This window comes from Ahaetulla prasina, chromosome 16 (assembly GCF_028640845.1).
Source record: "Ahaetulla prasina isolate Xishuangbanna chromosome 16, ASM2864084v1, whole genome shotgun sequence".
NCBI lineage: Eukaryota > Metazoa > Chordata > Lepidosauria > Squamata > Colubridae > Ahaetulla > Ahaetulla prasina.
This window is the reverse complement of record NC_080554.1, coordinates 741,985-761,217: the sequence shown is the minus strand read 5'-3', so window position 1 is coordinate 761,217 and position 19,233 is coordinate 741,985. Positions and strand designations below refer to the sequence as shown.

The window sequence follows — 19,233 nt, the reverse complement described above, 5'->3', positions numbered from 1 at the left end:
AGCAAAGAGAGGAAAGATGCTGAGAGCTCTTGGGATGAGGAGGCAGTTGGAAACTCTCCATGGAGAGAAACTACCACACACAAGTAACTAAAGAAGAGACCCCTCTGATGATACGTTGTGTGAGCCGTTGAGGGAATTTCTGGCTAGGTAGAGAAGAAGGGGGTGGACGAGAGGAACCCCACCTCCACTCCCCTGCCCAAAACCGACCTACAGCCTCTGAGAAGACGGGCTCGAAGAATTTGGTAGCCAGATCCACCTCTTAACATTTCACATTTCTCCTTCTGCAAGGAATATTTTTTAATGAGCATCTTCACCTCCTTCAAACCGCACTGGCTCTTCTATGAATAAGGCGTGCTTCTGGATTTCAACCCTGGTAGGAAGGAGGCCCGAAGAAGTCCTTGGCTAAATTTGAAGCCTTGGAGCAACACGGAAAGTTGGCGTTGGACCAGACGGGCATGCGGTCTCTGCCCAGCCTCCTCTGTCCTGCGGAGAAGCAGAGTGGCCGGCCAGTCTTGAAACAAGAAGTCCCCTTCTGTCCCTTCCCTGTTTGGGTGTTGGTCCCAATCGGGGTGATTATTCTCCGTCTCTGGTTACTTCCTTCAAAGCTGCTTGAGGGAAAGTCACAGCCGGGCCCTTGTGTCTTGGGGTCTTATCCGGTTACACACACACACAGGGCCCCCGGTTTCCCCTCTGCCAAGTCCCCAGAGCTAGCTCCCAGGTGAGGCACCCAGGTGATTGGAGCTGGCCAACCTGTTGAATTGTCCCCTGTGAATGGGAGGACTCCCAATCTTCTGCACAGGAAGCAGGCAGGTATGTTCCCAGACCAGGTGCTTCTACCTGAGAGGGGAATGCTAGAGGGGCTTAGCCTGAGACCCTCTGTGCTGATAGCCTGCTCCTCGGGCCCTGGAAAGAACTCTGTACGCGCTCTGGGGCTGGCTCTGTCCTCTTGGGTTTCTTATCCGGAAGGTGCAGGGGAGACCCAGGCCAAGCCTCCCTATCGCCTTGCATGGTGCTCCCAGCCTCCTTCCTTCCCGCCCTGTTTAGCCGCAAGGAAGGAAGGAGGAACTTGGAGGCGGAGGGGCGGGGGTCGTCCCAGGCAAAAGGAGGAAAAAGTCCTCTCAGGCAGCTGTGCGCAGCGGTGGGTGAGTTGCGTCTGGGCGGCCGCGTGGCTGCAGAGGGGAGCTCCTTATGGTGCCCCCCATGTTCTGGAAGAATGAGCCCCCAGGCGAGCAGCCCTCGACTGAGGTGAGCCTGAAAAGCAGGTGCGGGAGGTGTTGAGAAGGGGTGGGCGGTGGGGGATAGAAGCCAGCCTCCCCAGCCTGGAGAACCAGGTTGTTCCGTTCTTTGGAGAACTGGGTCCCTCTGCTTGGAGGGGGGGGAAGGTCTGATGGGGGTCCTTGTTTGTCTAGCCCGGGGGAAACTGGGAGCCAGGAGCCCCCTTTCCCTGCCCTGTTGAGGGAGAAGGTCCAATGTGCATGGATGTTCCTTGTTTTGGAGACGGGAGGGGGGCCTTCCAGTGGGTGAGGTGCTCGGGTTCCCCCTCTTTCCAGGTATTTCTTGCTGCTGGTGATTGGGGGAACTGGTGGTTGTTGAGCGCCAGGAAATTTGGGGTGGGGGGAGGAATGGAGAGTCTTGTAACCTCCAAGGAGGAGAGAGGTGCCCTTATCTTTTTTGGGGGAGGGGGTCGCTCTTCCCGTCGCTGGAGGGAGAACAAGGGCAGGAGCGCCTGGCGTGCGGTCCTTGCGGGGCCCCCCGCCCGCCCAAGCCAGGCTGATTGCCAGGTGCGCGCGCGCCTCTCCGGCCCGGCGGCGGGGCTAAATGCAGGTGCTTCGGGGCGGCGACTTGGGGAAGCAGGAGGAGGCGCGGCTGGTGTCGCTGCGGTTCTGGCTGGGCAGAGCGAGCGGGCGCGCTGCGGTTGTCTCCGGAGCCGCTATCCGAGGTGTCCCCCCCCCACCGCGCCTCGCCTCTCCTCCCCCGCCCTCCCCGCCCGCCGCCCCCGCTGGCTGGTTCAGACGCGCCGCGCTTTCCGCCTCGCCCGCCGCGCGTCGCTGGACGCCGAGCCCATGGCCGCTCCGAAGTTGGGCTTCGTCGTCCGGACGGGGCGGCTGTAGGTGGGGGGCTGGAGCCCCCCGGACGGAACCCGCCGGCTGCCGCCAGCCCCGCCGCCGCCGCTCTCCTCCGCCATGGTAAGCCACCGACGGGGAGGACGCAGCCCGTCTCTTGGCGGGCTGGGGTGGGGGGCTCTCCGCGGCTGACCCGCCGCTCGCTCTCTCGGGCTCTCGCAGGCCCAGCCCGACGGGGAGGCGCTGGCCGGCGCCCTGGAGAAAGAGGAGGCGCGCTCGGCCGCCAGCACCCCGTCCACGCCGTCCGTCTGCTCGCCGCCCTCCTCCGCCTCGTCCTCGCTGCCGCCGGGCGCCAAAAGCCGCTGCTCCAGCTGCGGCCTAGAGATCGTGGACCGCTACCTGCTGAAGGTAAGGGCGCGGGCGGGCGGGGGCGGGGAGCCGGGCCGGGCCGGGCCTCGCCTAGCGCGCTTCTCCGTCGCCCGCAGGTGAACAACCTGACCTGGCACGCGCGCTGCCTGGAGTGCTCGGTCTGCCGGACGCCGCTCCGCCAGCAGAGCAGCTGCTACGTCAAGAACCAGGAGATTTTCTGCAAGGTGGACTACTTCAGGTAGGCGGGCGCCGTCGCCCCGGGAAGATCGCGGGGCCCGCGGAGAGGGAGGGCGAGGCGCCCGGGAGCCCAGGCCCGGGAGGGCGGCCGGCCCCGCTTGGCCACCGACGGCGCAGGGGCCCACCCGAAAGGCGACGGCAGAGCCGGCTTCTACCCGCTTAGACGGGGCGGAGCAGAGCAGGCCCCGGCCGTCCGCCTTGCTCCGGATGGAGCCTCTGTTCGCCTCCTTCCGCGAGCTCCGCCGCCGACCGTGGGAAAGGAGCTGAGCCGACAGCGGCCGCTTTCCCTGGGGACGGCCGCTGCAGGCCAAGCGGAAGGCTCGTTGCAGCTGGGGGCCCTGCTAAGCTAACCCCTCCCTGGGAAGGGACGGAAGAGCTCCAAAGAAAAGCCACCAGCCGCGCGCGGTCTGCGCTGCCCCTCGCCCCGCGGCCGAGACCCCCGAAGCGCCCGCAACCCGGCTAGCCCTTCCGATCTCGTCTGCGGCGGCGGGGCAAAAAAGTCAGGGCTGGGGGGAGGGGAGCTTAATTGCGGTGCCGGCAATCTCCTCCCACTGCGGTGACTGGAGGCCGATTCCAAGACCCCAAGGCCGCCTCCCCCTCCCCGCCGTCTTTTCCCCCTCGCTCCGCTTCTGGCTCTCTGCCTCGCAGCCCTGGAAGTTGGGAGCGGACCCTTTGAACATCTTGCCGTCGCCCTCGCCAAACTCTGGAGCTTGAGCGGCCCGGCCCGGCTGGAGAAGCCGAAAGGGCGCATCGTTTCTGGCGCCCAGAGCCCCGATGGGTCGGGAGGGGCGCTCTCCGCCGCAGCCTTTGGGACCGCCGGCCAAGTGGCCGGCCGACCTGCCGGGCGATGGAGAGGGGAGGCGGGCGAAGGGATCCTGCCCGAGGGCGTTGGGTTTTTCGAGGAAAGCTCAGCTAGGGGCCCAAAATTCCCGGGGCCCTGCGGCAGGATCCATCGCCTTTCCTTCCCGCGGGTTTGCGAAGGGCGCAGGTCTGCCTGACTCCTTTCCGAAGAGGTTTCGTTTCGGAAGATTCGGAAGGAATCCGGATTCGTTGGGGGACCCGCGTCCCCTGGCCTGGGGCATCTTCTCCCCTTCTCTTCCGTTTGCCCTGCAGTGGCCAGGAGAGAAAAATGCGTTTTTCCAAATACAGTACTGGTTGCGCGCTTCGCCGCCGGGAGATGCGCCTCTTCGCGCGCATATCTTCGCGCTCTGGGAAGGAAGAGAACGAAACGCGGCTTTGGAAAGTCGTTTTCTACGGAGGGGCCGACCTGGCTACACCGGCGCGGCAGGCGCGACTCCCCCTCGGTTAGAATCGTCCCCAAGTTCCTTGCTAGCTCTTCGACGGCCGGTTTTGTTTCGCGAACCGCTTTATTTCGTTGAATTCCGACCGGCGGACCCCTCCGCTCCTCTCGTCTCTCGCTTGGCAGGTGGGGTCGCTTCGGGGTTCTTCGGCGCCTCCTTTCCGCTTCTAAAACAAGTCACCTTGGCGGGGGAGGGGGGAGAGCGCGTTTAATCCCGTGGGAGAGCAAGGAAGGGGCAGCCGGGCGGTTTTGGCCGTTTGACTCAATTCGGATCGGATTTCGCACCGGGGACGGGTCGGATCCGAACCGCCGTTCTCGGACTAGGAATCTCCGTTGCCCCGTTTCTAAAATTGGGGGGGGGGGTACGCTTTACGTTTTTCTCCTAGCCTTGGTTTTCCTCCTGGGGAAGCGGCTCCTTTCAGACGATCGCTGGGGGGACGGGCAGCAGCCCTTCGCCGGTCGTCGGGGCTTGCGGCGGGTGTAGGTGACGCTCGTGGATTTAGAACGGGTCCCCTGCGAAATCCCCTCGAGGGAAGGACGCGGGTCGGGCTTCTTTCAGCCTGGAGCAACCCACATTATAATTCCGGGCTGGGCGAATCGGGCGAGAACTTCCCTGGGCCCGAAGGGAGCCGGGCACGGAGGGCCGAGCGCTCCCGGCCGGCCCTGCCAAGAGCGGGCGGCCGACGGCCCAGAGGAGTGGCGCTGCTCTACGACCCACGACACCCCGAAGGCAAAGGGGGCAGCGGAGCGGAATTGGGAACCTTGCCCGGTGGTGATCGCCGGTCTTGCCGGCTTCCTGACCGGGGAGCGCTTTAACCTCGTGGGAATCCGACCGCGGGATGGTGGGGAATGCGCCGCAGAGGAAGAAACGGTGGCGGTTTGCCCTCCGGGGCAGGTGAGAGAGATTCCCGTGGTGGACCTCGGCCGCGGCGTCTTTCGGGGCGCCCGCCCGGCTGCTTCTGGAATCGATCCCTCCTTTCCCGCCTCTCCCGAAATTCAGAAGGACTTAAGTGCTGAACTTGTCGCGGGTGATCCTAGTTGGCGGGGCGGGGGTGGACACGGACCCAGCCGTGCCTGATGGTGATACCTGGAGAGGAACCGATGTGGTGCAGTGCCGGCCCCGGTGCTCTGGGACAGCCCCGGGGGAGAACCCCAAAAAGGAAGCGGGAGCAGGATTCCCATAAGGGTCTCCCTTCTTCCTTCTTCGGAGCCTCTCGCCAACCTCTGCCGACCTCCCTGGCAGGCTGGGAAGATCCTTCAGAGCCTCTATAGGCTGGCCAGGGAGCTGCCCACCGGTGGGCTTTGCCTTCGAGAACCGTCTCTTCTCGGGCTCCGCCAAAAAGGAACTGGCAGCGTTAATGAAGAGAGCGGGCAGACGTCATTTCTAATATTAGCAGTCCCCACTGGGGTAACTTTTTTTTTTAAAAATCACCTTTATTTTCCCCCAGTTTTGGTTCCCCCCCCCCAGTTTTAGGTATTAAATTCCTGGCCCACATCAATAATGGAAAAGGGAAAATATGCGAGAGGAAAACCATGCCCCATTGCCTTGGTTTTGGATATTAAGATGGGTGGCAGAGGATTAATTCTTGGGCTAAGATTTCTGCCTGTAAAATTGGAGGATGCTTTCATGATGGCAGCCAGGAGCAGTTTAGTTAATGAAATAAAATCATTAGTAAGTTCGGAGAACATGTATATGATAAGGAAGGTCTGTTCCCTGAGCCCTTCCTTCCTCCCTCCCTCCCTCCCTCCCTCCCTTCCTTCCTTCCAGGTTTCAGCTTCACAAAATTGTCCTTGGGACTCAGAAAGGGGCTTTTTGATCAGGTTTGGCAATATACGTTTGGAAGTCAATTTATAGTTATGAGATTTGGAATGCTGAGGAATATCCTGAGATTGCTGTGGTGGTTTCTTGAAATTTTGCTATGCAAAATCTCAGCCGGTGTTTTGTCTGTCTGTTGAGGTGTTTAGGCTATTAATTGAGGGCTGCAATAGATATTGGTGGAAGCAGTGGTACCTGGGAACAGAGGATTTACCATGCAGCCACTATCCTGTAGTTATTTATGGAGATCCATTTGGGACAGTGGGATTTCTTCTTAGTACAGGAGATGACGGTCTATTATTCACGAGATAGTCAACTGAGGGCCCCATTTCCTTCTTAGTCTTTTTTATGTTCACATTTTTTTTAAAAAAGGAAGCAAAAGAAGGGAGTTCTTTCAGTTGTGTTAAAGAGAATTTCCAGCATTAAATAGGTGAGAGAAGAGGATGTTGGGAATGCCGGCAGTGAGAGATTAATTCAGGGCTACTTGGGTGGGGGGGAGAGAGAAGCAGAACTGAGAGTTTTAAATGGAGATTTGAGTATGTGGGTCTTTGCAAACATGACCCCTGTTTTTGTGTGACGGTTTCCTCTGCCTTATTCAGTCCTCACTCTCCAAATCCTTTCACCAGCATCACAGCCTGAGAAAGCAGAGTTGCTGGGGAGCGTGTCTTAGTTTCTTTTAAAAATTGGAGCTGCTTTTACTCAGGAAGGCCTCAAAGGACTTTCTGGACCCAGCCATTTAAAAAAAAAATGTTCCTTTTTATCCCAGCTTCTTCCACGCTAAGTCCTGGCGTTCAAAACGGGTTCTAGAGGCTTTTGTTTAAATTAAACGCATCCCCGATTTAGCGTGGTGCCAAATTTAACCGCAGAGCGCTAATTTAAACCTGAAAGCAGGGCTGTTTCACGATTGTCGTCTGGCTGTGTCTGAAGAGCGAACGCTGCAGGAGAATTCCAGGGAGGGCAGTCAGACTGAGTGAGTCTGTTGGCCTCTCACCTTGGATCTGCTGCGGCTGGGCCTGGTTTGGGCTGAGGGAGCAGATCCTGAGGCTTCCTTAGAGGTCTGATGACCAGGATATTTGGCCTACCTCGTTTTAAGAAAAATTCAATAATAAGCCATCTGATTACTGCATCGTATTTACTTTGCCTTCTTTAGGGTCTGCCAGGTTTTATTTTTTCTTCTTGCACTTAACGATTCTTCAAAATGCTTTGAGCTTTTTTATTTTTAAAGTGCTTTAAGCGACGACAGTGTCCATACCGGACAAGTTTTAGAAGAACAGGCATTCTTTGTTAAACATTTGGGCAAATATATTAGTCTAGATTCCTGTTAAAAAAAGAAGATGGTTTTTAGAAAGGAGACAGAGAATGCAGAAAGACATAATTAAGTAATGCTATTAATTGGCTAAAATGTCATTTGTGATGAATATTGTGATGAATATGACTATTGCTAACATAGTGTAAGCTGCCCTGAGTCTTCGGAGAAGGACGGGATATAAATGCAAATTAAAAAATATATATCAGTTATAATCAGTGTATTGAAATCTATGAATTGAGAACCGTTGGCAACTTTCTAGTTAAGATATGGTTACAGAGCGAGATAGGTGGTATAAATTTAACCAAAAAAAAACTTTTGTGTTTAATGCAGTCTGAAAGAGCAGCTATTTTGTTGACAAAAATCTGGGCTTTTCCCAAAGCAGGAATGAAAAAATTAATTATTTGTCTGTGGGGGCATCTAAACCGAGCATCCAATTACTGGCTCACTACATGCCCCATATGCAAAAAATCAGCCATTGGTCCCTCCCTGTTTCTGCCCCCCTCCCCTTGGAGAAAAATTAAAAATTAAAAAACTGCTGGCATTGCGTCTGCTCTGGGACAAAACCCTTTTAATACGTGGGGTGTGGTTTTTTTTTTTTTTAAGTTTTTCTGTATCACTTGGGCCAAAAGGATGGAGGATCAGATGTTCTCCAGGACCAATTTCAGTTGCTTGTTACTGACCACCGTTTGGGGCTCTTGTGAGCTCTCCCCACCTCTGTCTTTGGTAAAAAAAAATAAAAAATGGGTGGTTTTTGCCACAAGCCAGCTGCATTTTTGGGGAGCTGAATCCTGAGGGCTTGCAGTCGCCTGTTAATTTCTGGAACAAGGACCTTTGGCCTGCTACGCTCTGCTCTGGCTCCCCTTGTGCGAAGGCCCAGGAAGTCAGCGGGTGGAGGGAGGGGGAGTGTCAGAAGGTGGCTAGTCCTCAGCATCTCCTGCCCCGGCATCTCACGGCCGCCTGCGGCTGTGTGCGTTGCGCTTCCAAGCAGCCTGTGATCACTCAAACCAGTGAGCCAAAGAACGTATTGTGCCTGCATTCTTTTCCTCGGCTCTCCCTTTCGTTAGAATCAGACTCCTTCCATGCAGGGGAACGTACAGAAAGCGAAGCCCCCCCATGCGGTGTGTGTGTGTGTGTGTGTGTGTGTGATTGGTGTCGAGCAGAGGGAAGTGTTGAATGGGAGAGAAGCCTGTGAAATGTGCAAGGGTCCTTCTACCGGTTCCTTTGGATGCTCGACAGCCGTCTGCAAAGAAGGACGAGCAAGGGGCTGTTTCAGACTGGGGCACCCCTGCAAAATTTGGAGAAAGGGGCAGAAGCACAGAGGATGGACACCCTAAGGAAGAGGGTGAACAGCCAGCTGTTATTCCTTTGATGCATTCTGCAAGAAAGCTGGTTAGCAGCTAGAATCTTGCCTGCCTTTGTGTTTTAATGAGAGGGAATTTTGAACCAGGGTTGTAAAAATCCTCCTTACATGAAAATAACGTGAGGACCCTATTTTGGGATCCTTGCAACCTCCCTTTGATTTCAGCCTCTTTTATGACATTGGTTGTTTAGGGGCAGTTTTTAACTAGCATGGCTGCTGCCCTCTCTTTAAAAGCCAACTTTTTTTTTTTTAAGCATAAAGGCCCAATTCTCAAAATATCTGCTTTTAGACTAGCCCTCAAAGCGATCTCAGTCGATGGTACAAAACGGTTTTCTGCAAACTAATATTTATCACCACGTTTGGGTAGGTTGTCCGTTTGGGGTGGGGGGGTCAAGAATGCTGAGTTGCTGATGTTTTGCCATTTAGATGCCCTGGGGATTTGGCACTTCTGCATTTGGGGCAGAAAGTTGGAAGACGAAAAACAAAATGCCTCCGATTTTGGACAGTCGTAGCCATTCGGCTTCTCTTCTCCTTTTCAGTCGGTTTGGTACCAAATGCGCTCGCTGTGGGAGGCAGATCTACGCCAGCGACTGGGTGCGGAGGGCTCGGGGCAATGCCTACCATCTCGCCTGCTTCGCCTGCTTCTCTTGCAAGAGGCAGCTGTCCACCGGGGAAGAGTTTGGCCTGGTGGAAGAGAAGGTGCTATGTCGGATCCACTATGACACCATGGTGGAGAACCTCAAGCGCGCAGCAGAGAACGGTAGGTAGATCTCTCAACTCGTCCTCTCTGGTGCTTTGTGGCCCTGGCATGGCCACAAAGCTTGAGTGTGTGGTGGTCTCCTCCATGAAGGTCTCAAGGTCTCCATGAAGGTCTCAAGACTTTCCTTCCTTCAGATCTGTTTGACTTTGGCCAAGAGTAAGATGCCTTTCTGAGTAAAAATCTCTCCATCATCCATCCATCCAACTTCTAACCACCAAGGAAGTGAGAAAAACAGGACTTGACAGGCGCTCTCTTAATGCTTGGCAGAAACCCCCAACTTTTGTTTTGGTGTTGGCTTCCCTTCCTGAATGGGTGGGCAGGCCTTTAGGATCTGAGAAAGCAGCCAGGACCTCCAGGTGCTGGATGTGGGCTACTTGGCTCTTGACAAAATCCAAACAGTTAAAAAAATGCCTAGAAGTGAACGTGGGCACTTGGCAAAGCTGACAGGATGGAGATTGGCTGACCGCGTCTCCTCTGATGAGTTCAAGATGCGCCAAGGTGCCCCAGGAGCTAAGTGGGATGATATGGAGGGAGTGGGAATTGGTCCAGTTGAGAAGATGTGGGATGTCCACTTCTGATTTGCGTCCAGGAGGCAAAATGGAGAGGGTGACTTTGTGTTAGAGTGGAAGTTGGCAGTGAGACAGTAGCGTGGGTGTAGAAGCAGTTCTTATTTTTGTTCGGGGTTGTTGAGGCCTTGGGGTTAGAGATCTTATGAAACTGATCAACCAACTTGGGAATCTCCTACAGCCTTTTGGCTTTTCTTTGGTTTCTTGACAATTGCGTAGACGTGCCATGGTTCTAAAAATTCCTTGGGGCCTATACAGAAGTCACCTATACAGTGACTCTGTTCTGCAGCTACATAGACAAAGCTGGAGTTTTTTCCTCGTCTGTGGCATGCATTTTATCTTTTTATCTGCGCTTTTCTTCTTGAACCACTTAAGCTATTTGTCACATAAAATGCACAACTGCGTTGCAGTCTATTATTAAGGAAGGCAGCAGGGAAGGCCCTTGACTAGGGATTAAAACTGACCCAGCCTGCTGGTGACTTCTCTATTTAATCTATTCTTTAACCAGATTTATATTAAAAAAAACACACCCTCCCCACTTCCAACTCAGTGTGACTCTGGGCAGCGTACAGCCCACAACAAACAATAAAACAAAAATCCAAGCCCTGTTGGTTAAAACAAGTAAAATATTTCCAATGTGAAATGCAGATTATACCATAGCGACGAAGCACTGTAACGTAACAGCCACCAGGGGGCTCCACTCAGTTGCCCCCTAGTGCCCGGAGGCATATTGGTCTTTGCTTAAGACCATTAAATGTGATTCCACGTCTAAGGAAATGGATTTGTCTCAAATTGCTCTCTCTAGAAATCGCAGGCCAGACCTGGGTTATTTGGAAGAGGTACTGCTGGCGTCTTAAAATGTCCCCAGTTCTCTTTTTCGGGGTGTGTTTTTTTGTTTTTTTTTGGACAGAGTTGCAGAGAAAAGACCAGGTTTGGCTCAGTTGAGTTGACACAACTGTCGTCCTTCTTTTTGTCTTTCCTCCTTCTTTTCAAGACGAACAGGCGCATGGGATTCCCAAGAGACAAAACTTTGCTCAAGTGTCAAAAAGTTTTTAAAAAAAAAACTCAAAGAGGTTTCTCTCTCTCTTTCTTTGAGCAAATGCAAAAGAGAGAGAGAGAGAGAGAGAGAGAGCATGGTCACTCCTTGCTCAGCAGATGGAAACGATTTTGAGAAAGGGGAAGGCGAAGGAGGAGGGGAAATCTGAAAATGAAAATAATCAATGTTTCTGTTTACAAGGTTTAAGCAAGGAGATGAAAACAAAATCAAAACAAGATGCCAAAGCGGGATGCGGTGGGAGGCTGGGCGTCTGAGCCGCCGGGTTGTGCCGCATCCTCCTCCTGGCCAGGCTGGCCCGGCAGATGGTTAGGCCTGGATTTGGACCCAGGTTCAGAGGCTTTCTGGGTGGCCCCGCAGGAGAGGAGAGAGTCTCCTTGACCTCCTGTCTGAGGAAGGAGATGCAGAGGGCCTACCTTGGAAGCCAGACGCGAAGGGGGTTGGTTAAAGGGGTGGCAAGCAAGAGAGCACCAGGAAAGTTCTCCAGATCTTCCAGCCAAGGAGGAGGTCCCAGGAGTTGTTCAGGGCTGATGTCTCTTCACTCCTGAGGTTGGTAGAACTTCTAGGACCATGATGGCAAATCTATGGCACACGTAGCCATATTGGTGGGCACGCAAGCTCAGCTCCAGTGTGCGTGCACGCGCCAGCTAGTTGAGTTTCAGCCCTTCTGGGCCCACCAGAAGTAGGGAAAGAGGCTCTTTCTTGCCTCTGGAGGGCCTCGGGTGGTGGTGGGGAAGGCCTGTTTTTTGATCTCCCCGGCCTCCAGAGCGTTTCTAGGAGTCTGGGGAGAGCAAAAACAGTCTTCCCTGCTCCCCCCGGAGGCCCTCCAAAGGCCAAAAACGGTCCATTCTCCCCCCAACCGCTCCTGGCACGCGATGGCAAAAAAGTTAGCCATCACTGTTCTAGGAGGTGTGCATGAGAAGAGAAGTGGCTTCTTCCCACCCTCAAAGGTCAGCTGGCCAACGCCGAGAGTGCCTTTTGCCATCTTCTGTCTTGTATGGTCATCCCAGAAGGCTGTTGAGGTCAGCTTCTCTCCTGCTCACCGTTTGGGCTGGAACCCAACCCAGTCGGGAGAGATGGGGGTGGGGGGCTTCAAAGATGGCTGCTCTTTATTGGGCCTCAGCATCCCTCCCTCCAAACCACTCCCGTCTGGGTGGGTGGGAAATGCAGCCCCCTCCCTTCGCTTGCCTTCCTCCTTGGATGATTCCTGGATGCCAGGAGTTCCCTGCAGGGCACCGTGTCAGCTTAGTGGGCAGTGATGGGCAGAGGCCGGGTGGCAGCCGAGCGGCATGACCTGCACTCTTCCCTTCGGACTCTTGAGAGGGGACGCAAGTCAGCCCATCCGTCCATCTGTCGGAGCCTAAGCCTCCCTCTGGGACCCGCAAAGCGATTTTGCCTGCCCCGGTCCCGTCCAGAGAAAGGAAAATAAACAGATGTTTCTGAGGCTGACTTCCATTAATCATCCCGCAGCAACGAATCAGCCCAGCTCAAAAAGAGAAAGAAAGAGCATTCCTTCAGCCTGGGCCGAGATAATCTCCTCCCTCCTCAGCCTTGCCTTGCAACCCAGAGGGCGAGTGTGGGTTCCCACGCTGCTGGCTCCCCCTTACGCTGCCCAGGCCCAAGTGGTGATTATACTAAACACAATTCAGTCCTCAACAAACTTATTTTATTAAAACAGCTGAGAATTAATTCATTCTCAGCTTCGTCCAAAACAAAATTCTTAATAACCAGTCCTTCAGCCTTATCACCAACCTTTGTTGTCTTTGGCAACCTGCCAAAGGCTTTTCTTGGCAAAACCCCCACAAAGTTCAAGAGACGCTGACAAGAAGCAACGGAATCAACGTTGCTTTTCTACAAAGCACCCAACGGCTCGTTGCTGCGTGGCCAATCATCTCCTGGCCTTACTCCCGAGTCGTCCTTTTTGCTTCAGCTGCTCTTGCCTTTTGGCAGCTCTTCACATGCGTGCACTAGGAGCAGGGTCCTCCTGTTCCTCTGCCTCTCTGCTGTCTGCCTCTGGAGGCTCCGGAGTCTGCACATAACTCCCAGATGGCCCTGGCCCCATTTCTGCCTCCAACACAGAGCCCTTGTCCAGGCCTTCCCCTGACTCCAGCACTGGCCCATTGTCCGCCACAGCCTCCTCCCTGTCCGACTCCGCTGCCAGGTCCGTAGGCTGCTGGCGGACCAGAACACTAATCCTTAGGTTGCTCCCTGCACTCTGGAGCACATGTGGCTGAAACGGGCTGGCTGATCGTTGTACCTTGATGAAGGTATCTTTTCTTTTATGTACACTGAGAGCATATGCACCAAGACAAATTCCTTGTGTGTCCAATCACACTTGGCCAATAAAAAATTCTATTCTATTCTATTCTATTTTCCTTTTTCTTTTTTTTCTTTTTTTTCCCTTTGAATTTATATCCCGCCCTTCTCCGAAGACTCAGGGTGGCTTACAATGTGTTAAGCAATAGTTTTGGTCTGACGTTGAGTGGGGTTCGGCCCCCAACCTCAAAGCAAGCCTGGTGTTGCTGGAATCTTTACGCTCCCCTTCTCTTGATGGGTTTCATGCCTTCAGTTTACCTTGCTGTCCCGAGCGGCTTACAAGGTGACAAAAACAGTTGTATAAAAAGGAACGATCTATAAATCTAGGATGCAGTTAGAAAGGAAAGAGATTAAATAAACAAGAGTTGTCAACGCCAGAGTTGGCTTATAGCCAGGGCAATTTTCCCAGAGGTAGGTGAAGAGAACTACATCAAGTCACCACGTTGAGACCCAGCCCCAAAATTTTATGGCCCAAAGAAAGACATGTTGGTGGAGCCTCCAAGCGTGCCTGAAGTCTATCTGTGCCAGGAGAAGGTCATCTGAAAGGCTGGGAGGCTTTCCTTGTCTCTTTCTGCAGCTTCAGCTGATGGGGGGGTAACTGGATTTCCCGACCATAAGCCCCGGCTGGGAGATAAATCAGGCCCTGCTGCGTCTCCCCCCCCTCCCCCCACGGTCAATCTCACCCCCTCCCCTCTTCTCTTGCAGGGAATGGCATCACTCTAGAAGGGGCAGTCCCCTCCGAGCAGGACAGCCAGCCCAAGCCGGCCAAGCGAGCCAGGACTTCCTTTACAGCAGAGCAGCTGCAGGTATGAAGAGACCCGGGAGGTGGGGAGGATGCCAATTACTGGGGAGGGGTCTCACCTTAACATCTCTCCCCACCCCTCCCCCGTGTAGGTCATGCAAGCCCAATTCGCTCAGGATAACAATCCAGATGCTCAAACGCTGCAGAAGCTGGCGGACATGACCGGGCTCAGCAGGAGAGTTATTCAGGTGAGGCTATGGCTTCCGGTTTATGTGCAGAATTCACCCCACTCCCTCCTAACACCGATGACGTTACCTCGTTGGGTCATGAAACGTCTGCAAGGAAACCAGCCAGCTCAGAGGGCACCAGGGACCCCGCATAATGGGGTGCCTACTTTGACCAGCCGGTTCAGAAGTAGAGGTGGCCAGTGACCCCTGGGTCCTGAGATTTCCGGTCATTTCCTCCTTCTGACTGCCCTGCTGGTCACCCTCCCCAACTGCTCGTCCAAAGGACTTAACGGAGGCAAAATAAAGATAATTGCAGGTGGCCCCCCCACCCTGAGATCCTCCCTCTTTCTCCAGGTTTGGTTTCAGAATTGCAGAGCGCGGCACAAAAAACACACCCCTCAACACACGGGGGCTCCCTCGGGGGGCTCCCAATCCCGCCTCCCTTCCGTGCTACCGGAAGACCTCCACTACTCCCCGTTCAGCGGTCCTGAGCGGGCCAGGATGGTGACCCTCCACAGCTACATAGAGAGTAAGTGGAGGAAGAGGGGGAACCGGGCCTCAGGGGTGGCGGCGGCGGGGGTGTAGTTCCGGCCAGCCTTACGAGAAAGTCGTTGACGGGATTGTTTTGCTGGAGGTGGAAAGGAGACCACAAGGAGGAGAACAAGAGAAAAAAATGAGGAAGCTTAGAAGCCGAGAGTCCTGCCTCACTCCCCTGCATCCCCCCCACCCCAGCCTGCAGCTATGCCAAAATCTCCCTAGGCAGTTCTTGGCTTTTTTTTTGCATCAATGGGTCTCTTCTTGGGGAGGGAGGGTTGAGAGCCCCCCCCTTTTCCTACCAGATCAGAGGGCTGGAGAGCATTGGGGGCCCAACCTGAGCACCATAGCCCCCCCGCCCACACACACACACACACACACACGCAGGATGAAGTGAGCAGCAGAAAGAAAGAAAGTTTTAATTGTGTCTGCAAACACACTTGGTAGAAGTTTTTCTTGACGGTAGCCAACAACTGTTCCTGCACGCTTTGTGTTTCTCTCTCCGTTTGAACCCACACACTGCATGGCAGCCCCTTGGTGCTTGCTTGCTTGCTTGTGGGGCGGGGTGTGTGTTTCATCCGTCCATTTATGCCCACCCCCACCCTGAATCCAAGTTTTCGTATCTTGTTCTCCGCAGGTCAAGTCCAGTGTGGACAACTGCACTGCCGCCTCCCCTACGGAGCCCCCCCTGTGCACCTCAAAGCCGACATGGATGGAGGCCTCTCCAGTCGAGGGGAGAAGGTAGGAAGGGGGGGCGCTCCGATCGTAACCATGGCTGCTTCTGCAGCCCTCTGTGATGCTGAGGGGAGCCCCCACCCCGAAGCCCTGATCCAGAAGCACCCCCCCTTGGAATTTGGGGTCCAGAAGTAAGTCTCCCCCTTTCCCAGTGGAGGGGGGGAGGCATTTCCTACTCTCCTTTGCTTCCTTCTGGATGCTCTGCTCAGCTCCCTGATTGGCTAAGCACGAAATCGGGGTCGGCTCCATCGTTCCCCGGCTGCTGGCCTGCCTTGCTGGCGGGAGGACCGAGCGGGGAGGCGGGCGGACGTGGGAAGGCAGCTTCCAATTTAGCCTCAGGTAACGAGGATGTGGGCTAGACGCGTGTTTTACCTTTCCTCTTTCTGTCTTCTGCTCCTGTCCACCCATCACATCCCCTTTGGAAGTGGGAGCAGGCGTATACAGGACACCGTGGCTCAGTGCGGTCCCGAGCATCTCTTCCTAGAACTGGGTGCTGGGGATCTAGGCAGGGAAATGCAGGGAGCTGGCCTGGGGGAGACCAGCCAGTCTTCTCCTGAATGCCTTTCCCACCAACCTTCTCTCTCTTTATTTGTGGTGCCTCCAATGCGCCGGCTGCTCGGGTGGCTGGAATGGAGAGAGGTCTGGTTAGCCTTCCCCCAGGCAGGAACCTCCAGGTAGCAGATTCTGGGAGCCTTCAGGCATCTTGAGTTGATCCCCAGGAAGAGGGACTCTCGCCTCCCTTAGCAGCCTCATGTTGACTTCATCTCAGGCCCCTCTAGCCAGGGGAAAAGACCTCCTGCCACCTTCCACTGTCTCCGATCTCACAAAGCCCAACCTTCCCAGCAGGGTCTATCTGACCTAACGTGCCTTGGGGAGGGACGGAGGTCTTCGTGGTCCCCACTTCCGTTCTTCTGCAACGTCTCCCGAGCTTCTCTCTGATTTTCCTGGCAGGTGATCTTGTTTCAGTACTGACTGCTCCTTTTCCTCAATTCCCGGGACTTGTGATGCCACTGCTGCGTTTAATCTCCCGACCATTTCCTCCCTGGCCACCGAGGGACCCCCTCAAGGTCTTCTCAGCCTTGGCTTCTGGATCTCGGCTGCCGCGGCTGTAGCCACCAGCCGTTGAGCGTCGCCCGATGGCCTTCTTCACCTGGTGGATTTGCTGGCTGCTGAAGATTCTGGGCAGGGCCTTCTCTGGACGACGAAGCGAAGGGACTTGCGGTGGATGTATCTTGTCTTCTGCTGCGAGTTTAACCAACGTAAGGAGAGACATTGTGCCACCTGGGCTGGACGTGTTCATTCAAGCATGGAGCACGAGGGACCTCCAACCTAAGAATCAAGTCTACAAGTTAAAGTCTCAACGTTCAACCGTTCGATGGAAATGTGGATGGAAGGTGGGAACTTTCTCCGTTTCAACAGAGAAGGCCACGGATCTTGATTCCTTTTCAACTCTTGAGGCTTCTGATTTTTTCCCCCCCGCCAGCATCATCCGTCTGGTTGTTTTGGGACTGGCAGGGCTTTGTAGCTGCGCGGTGACCCTCCCAGCGCGCCTCCAACTCTTGCGGATGCTTCTAATCTCGTCACCCAACAGCCGGTGGGAAAAGGCCTCCCTCCCTAAACCTTGGGAGCAAAATCCAATGAACTGGGGCTTCAACCTTTGCACGGAGCTGAGAAAAATGTTTTTTAAACCCTCTAGTGGCAACATCAAACTTAAAAAAGAAACTTTGGGGTTGACGGAAAAGGCGGGACTTTGTGCTGCTGGGACTGTAGCAAAACTGGAACTTCTCTCTCTCTCTCTCTCTCTCTTTCCCTCTTATTTAATGGCACTTGGCATCCCCAGGCTGTGCTGGATGGAGCGACTGAGCAAAAGCACTTGGCGTTCTCCTGCTACGGAGCTCCCTGATCTTCTTCACAGCCTCAAGCATCATCTTGCTAGGCTGGGCAGCTGCTAGGTTAACTGGCCCGTGAAATGCCTTTTGGACAGAAAGGCCCTGGTGGGACAGGCATTGCCCTGATTGGGGCTTCCCCAAGGCCTGGGCCAGGGACACCCCCTCCCCACCCAACCTCATTGCTTTTTGCTGGCTGGAATGGCACAGATCTGCTCCGTTTTTCTCCCAGGACTTCCTATCCAAAGACACAGGTGTTGTTCTCCCTCCCTCCTTCCCTCCCACCCTCTGGAGAACCCCCAATCTAGGCAGATCCCCCTCCCCCCACACTTCTCCCCAGGCTATGATGGCACTGATGATGTTACCTCGTTGGGTCACGAAACGCCTGGAAGAAAACCACCAAGCTCAGAGAGCACCAATTGAGGACCCCTCAATTCAACCCTTGAGCGACAGATATTCTCCTTTATTGGTAGGATGGCCCATCATTTCCAGGAGTTCTGTCACTTCGTGGTCCTTCCGTGCTGCTCCCGTGCTGGCCGAGAGCCCAGCATGACCTGCTCCCAAGAATTCACCCGCGGAGCTTGACCTGAAGGAGGAAGCCGCCCAGTTGTGTGTTTCTTGGTGGTCCTGGGTGGCCGAGGCAGCGAGTGCAGGAAAGGAGGCCGGTGCAGAGTGACCCTTGAACTTCCTGACTCAGACGTCCTGCTGAATTGCGGAGGGGACAGAGGTCACCCTCCCTGGCGGCTGTGTGCGTTTGTGTGTGTTTCTTTCTTTCAAAGGGACGGCAACTGCTTTGGGGGGGCTGTCAAGCGGTGGCTTTGAGGGAGCTTCTCTTTCAGCCCGATGAGGAGGAGGAGAAGCAGGGACTCCAGGGTGGGGTGGGTGGGGGGTCAGTCCCAGAGGAGAGAAAAGGTTTTGTCTTGTTGTTCTCCAATCACCAAGCAAAGATCGGAATTTTTCTTCCTTGTAAAAGTCAGGGAGCAGCCAGGGCTTCCTTTTTTTAAACACGGTAAATTTTGCTCCACTCTTGCAAAACTGGAAACCGTTCAATGGATGTTCGATCCATTTGTCCTCCGTGAAATGGAAGTTTCTGAAAAATCCTGCCCCAGAGGAGGACGACAGGTGCCCTTTAGAGCAGCCTCTCGATAGCCCGATGTCTTCTCCCTGGGCAAAGCCGTCTGTCTATCTACATTTAAAAACACACTCTCATGCAAACACGTAGCTGAGCAAAGGTGCCCCCTGACCCTAGACGGGCAAAACTCTGTGCAAGCTCAGAGACCCTCCAGCAGGTTGGACTATCTGCCCGTAAAAATCCCTATTTTCGCCAATGCTGTGCTCCAAAGGATGCCTCCAGCATTGGGGGAATTTAAAATATGAATGGAATCCTTCCCATCACTCACTTCTCACCATCAGGCTGTGCAAAACTCCCAGCCTAAATTCTGAGGGCCAGCAATTAGTAAGCTTAGTCAAAATCTGTTGTCACTCGATTCCCTGCAAAGGACATGCTTTGGAATTCGGCACGGGTTTCCTTTCTGGAATATGTTTGGATTTTCTATAGCTCTAAGAGCTGAGGAAAAATTAAAGTAGAATCTAGTCGGATCTGGGAAGACAAAGGAGGCGCCTGGATTAATTTCCAGGAACTAAGAAGGGCCAAATTTTGTTTTGAAAAACCTGAAGCATTCACGCTGACAACGTATATTTAACTGAAGCATGTCGGGCTCGGAAGGGGGTCTCCAAAGGGCAGCATTGCGTCTCCCTCTTTCTGCTTCTCCTTTTTAAAAAGCTGGGCTGAGCAGAATAAGGGGCTTCATCAACTCAGGGGCAGACAGAGAACTAACCGCCTGGCCCAGTCAGAAGAAGCAGGGGTGGTGGTCCCAGGCTGTGCCAAATTGTCTTGGGTGGGGGGAAAAAGAACAGACTGTTTTGTTTGTAGATTGTGGCAATTTGTGCATGTCTAGG

General features: G+C 54.4%; 1 protein-coding gene across 4 annotated transcripts; it reads left to right on the top strand.

Moving 5' to 3' along the window:
• Positions 1-25: 25 nt before the first annotated feature.
• On the top strand, positions 26-19,177 carry LHX6 (LIM homeobox 6). Of its 4 annotated transcripts, none has more exons than XM_058159292.1 (9): positions 26-569; positions 2,286-2,471; positions 2,549-2,670; positions 8,994-9,214; positions 13,856-13,956; positions 14,045-14,140; positions 14,474-14,648; positions 15,291-15,394; positions 16,340-19,177. In XM_058159292.1, exons 1-9 carry the CDS (start codon positions 456-458, stop codon positions 16,358-16,360), a joined length of 1,140 nt encoding a protein of 379 aa, XP_058015275.1. In that variant the 5' UTR covers positions 26-455; the 3' UTR covers positions 16,361-19,177. The 4 variants fall into 4 exon arrangements, with proteins under 4 accessions (XP_058015275.1, XP_058015277.1, XP_058015276.1 ...); XM_058159294.1 differs by having other exon boundaries at positions 26-810; XM_058159293.1 differs by having other exon boundaries at positions 26-1,245.
• Positions 19,178-19,233: the final 56 nt, after the last annotated feature.

Coding starts and splice junctions, on each gene's coding strand:
- LHX6 (XM_058159292.1), top strand. CDS start 456: ATGCGGTCTCTGCCCAGCCTCCTCTGTCCTGCGGAGAAGCAGAGTGGC. Junction 570..2,285: donor GGGTGTTGGTCCCAATCGGG/GTGATTATTCTC, acceptor GGGCTCTCGCAG/GCCCAGCCCGACGGGGAGGC. Junction 9,215..13,855: donor CAAGCGCGCAGCAGAGAACG/GTAGGTAGATCT, acceptor CTTCTCTTGCAG/GGAATGGCATCACTCTAGAA.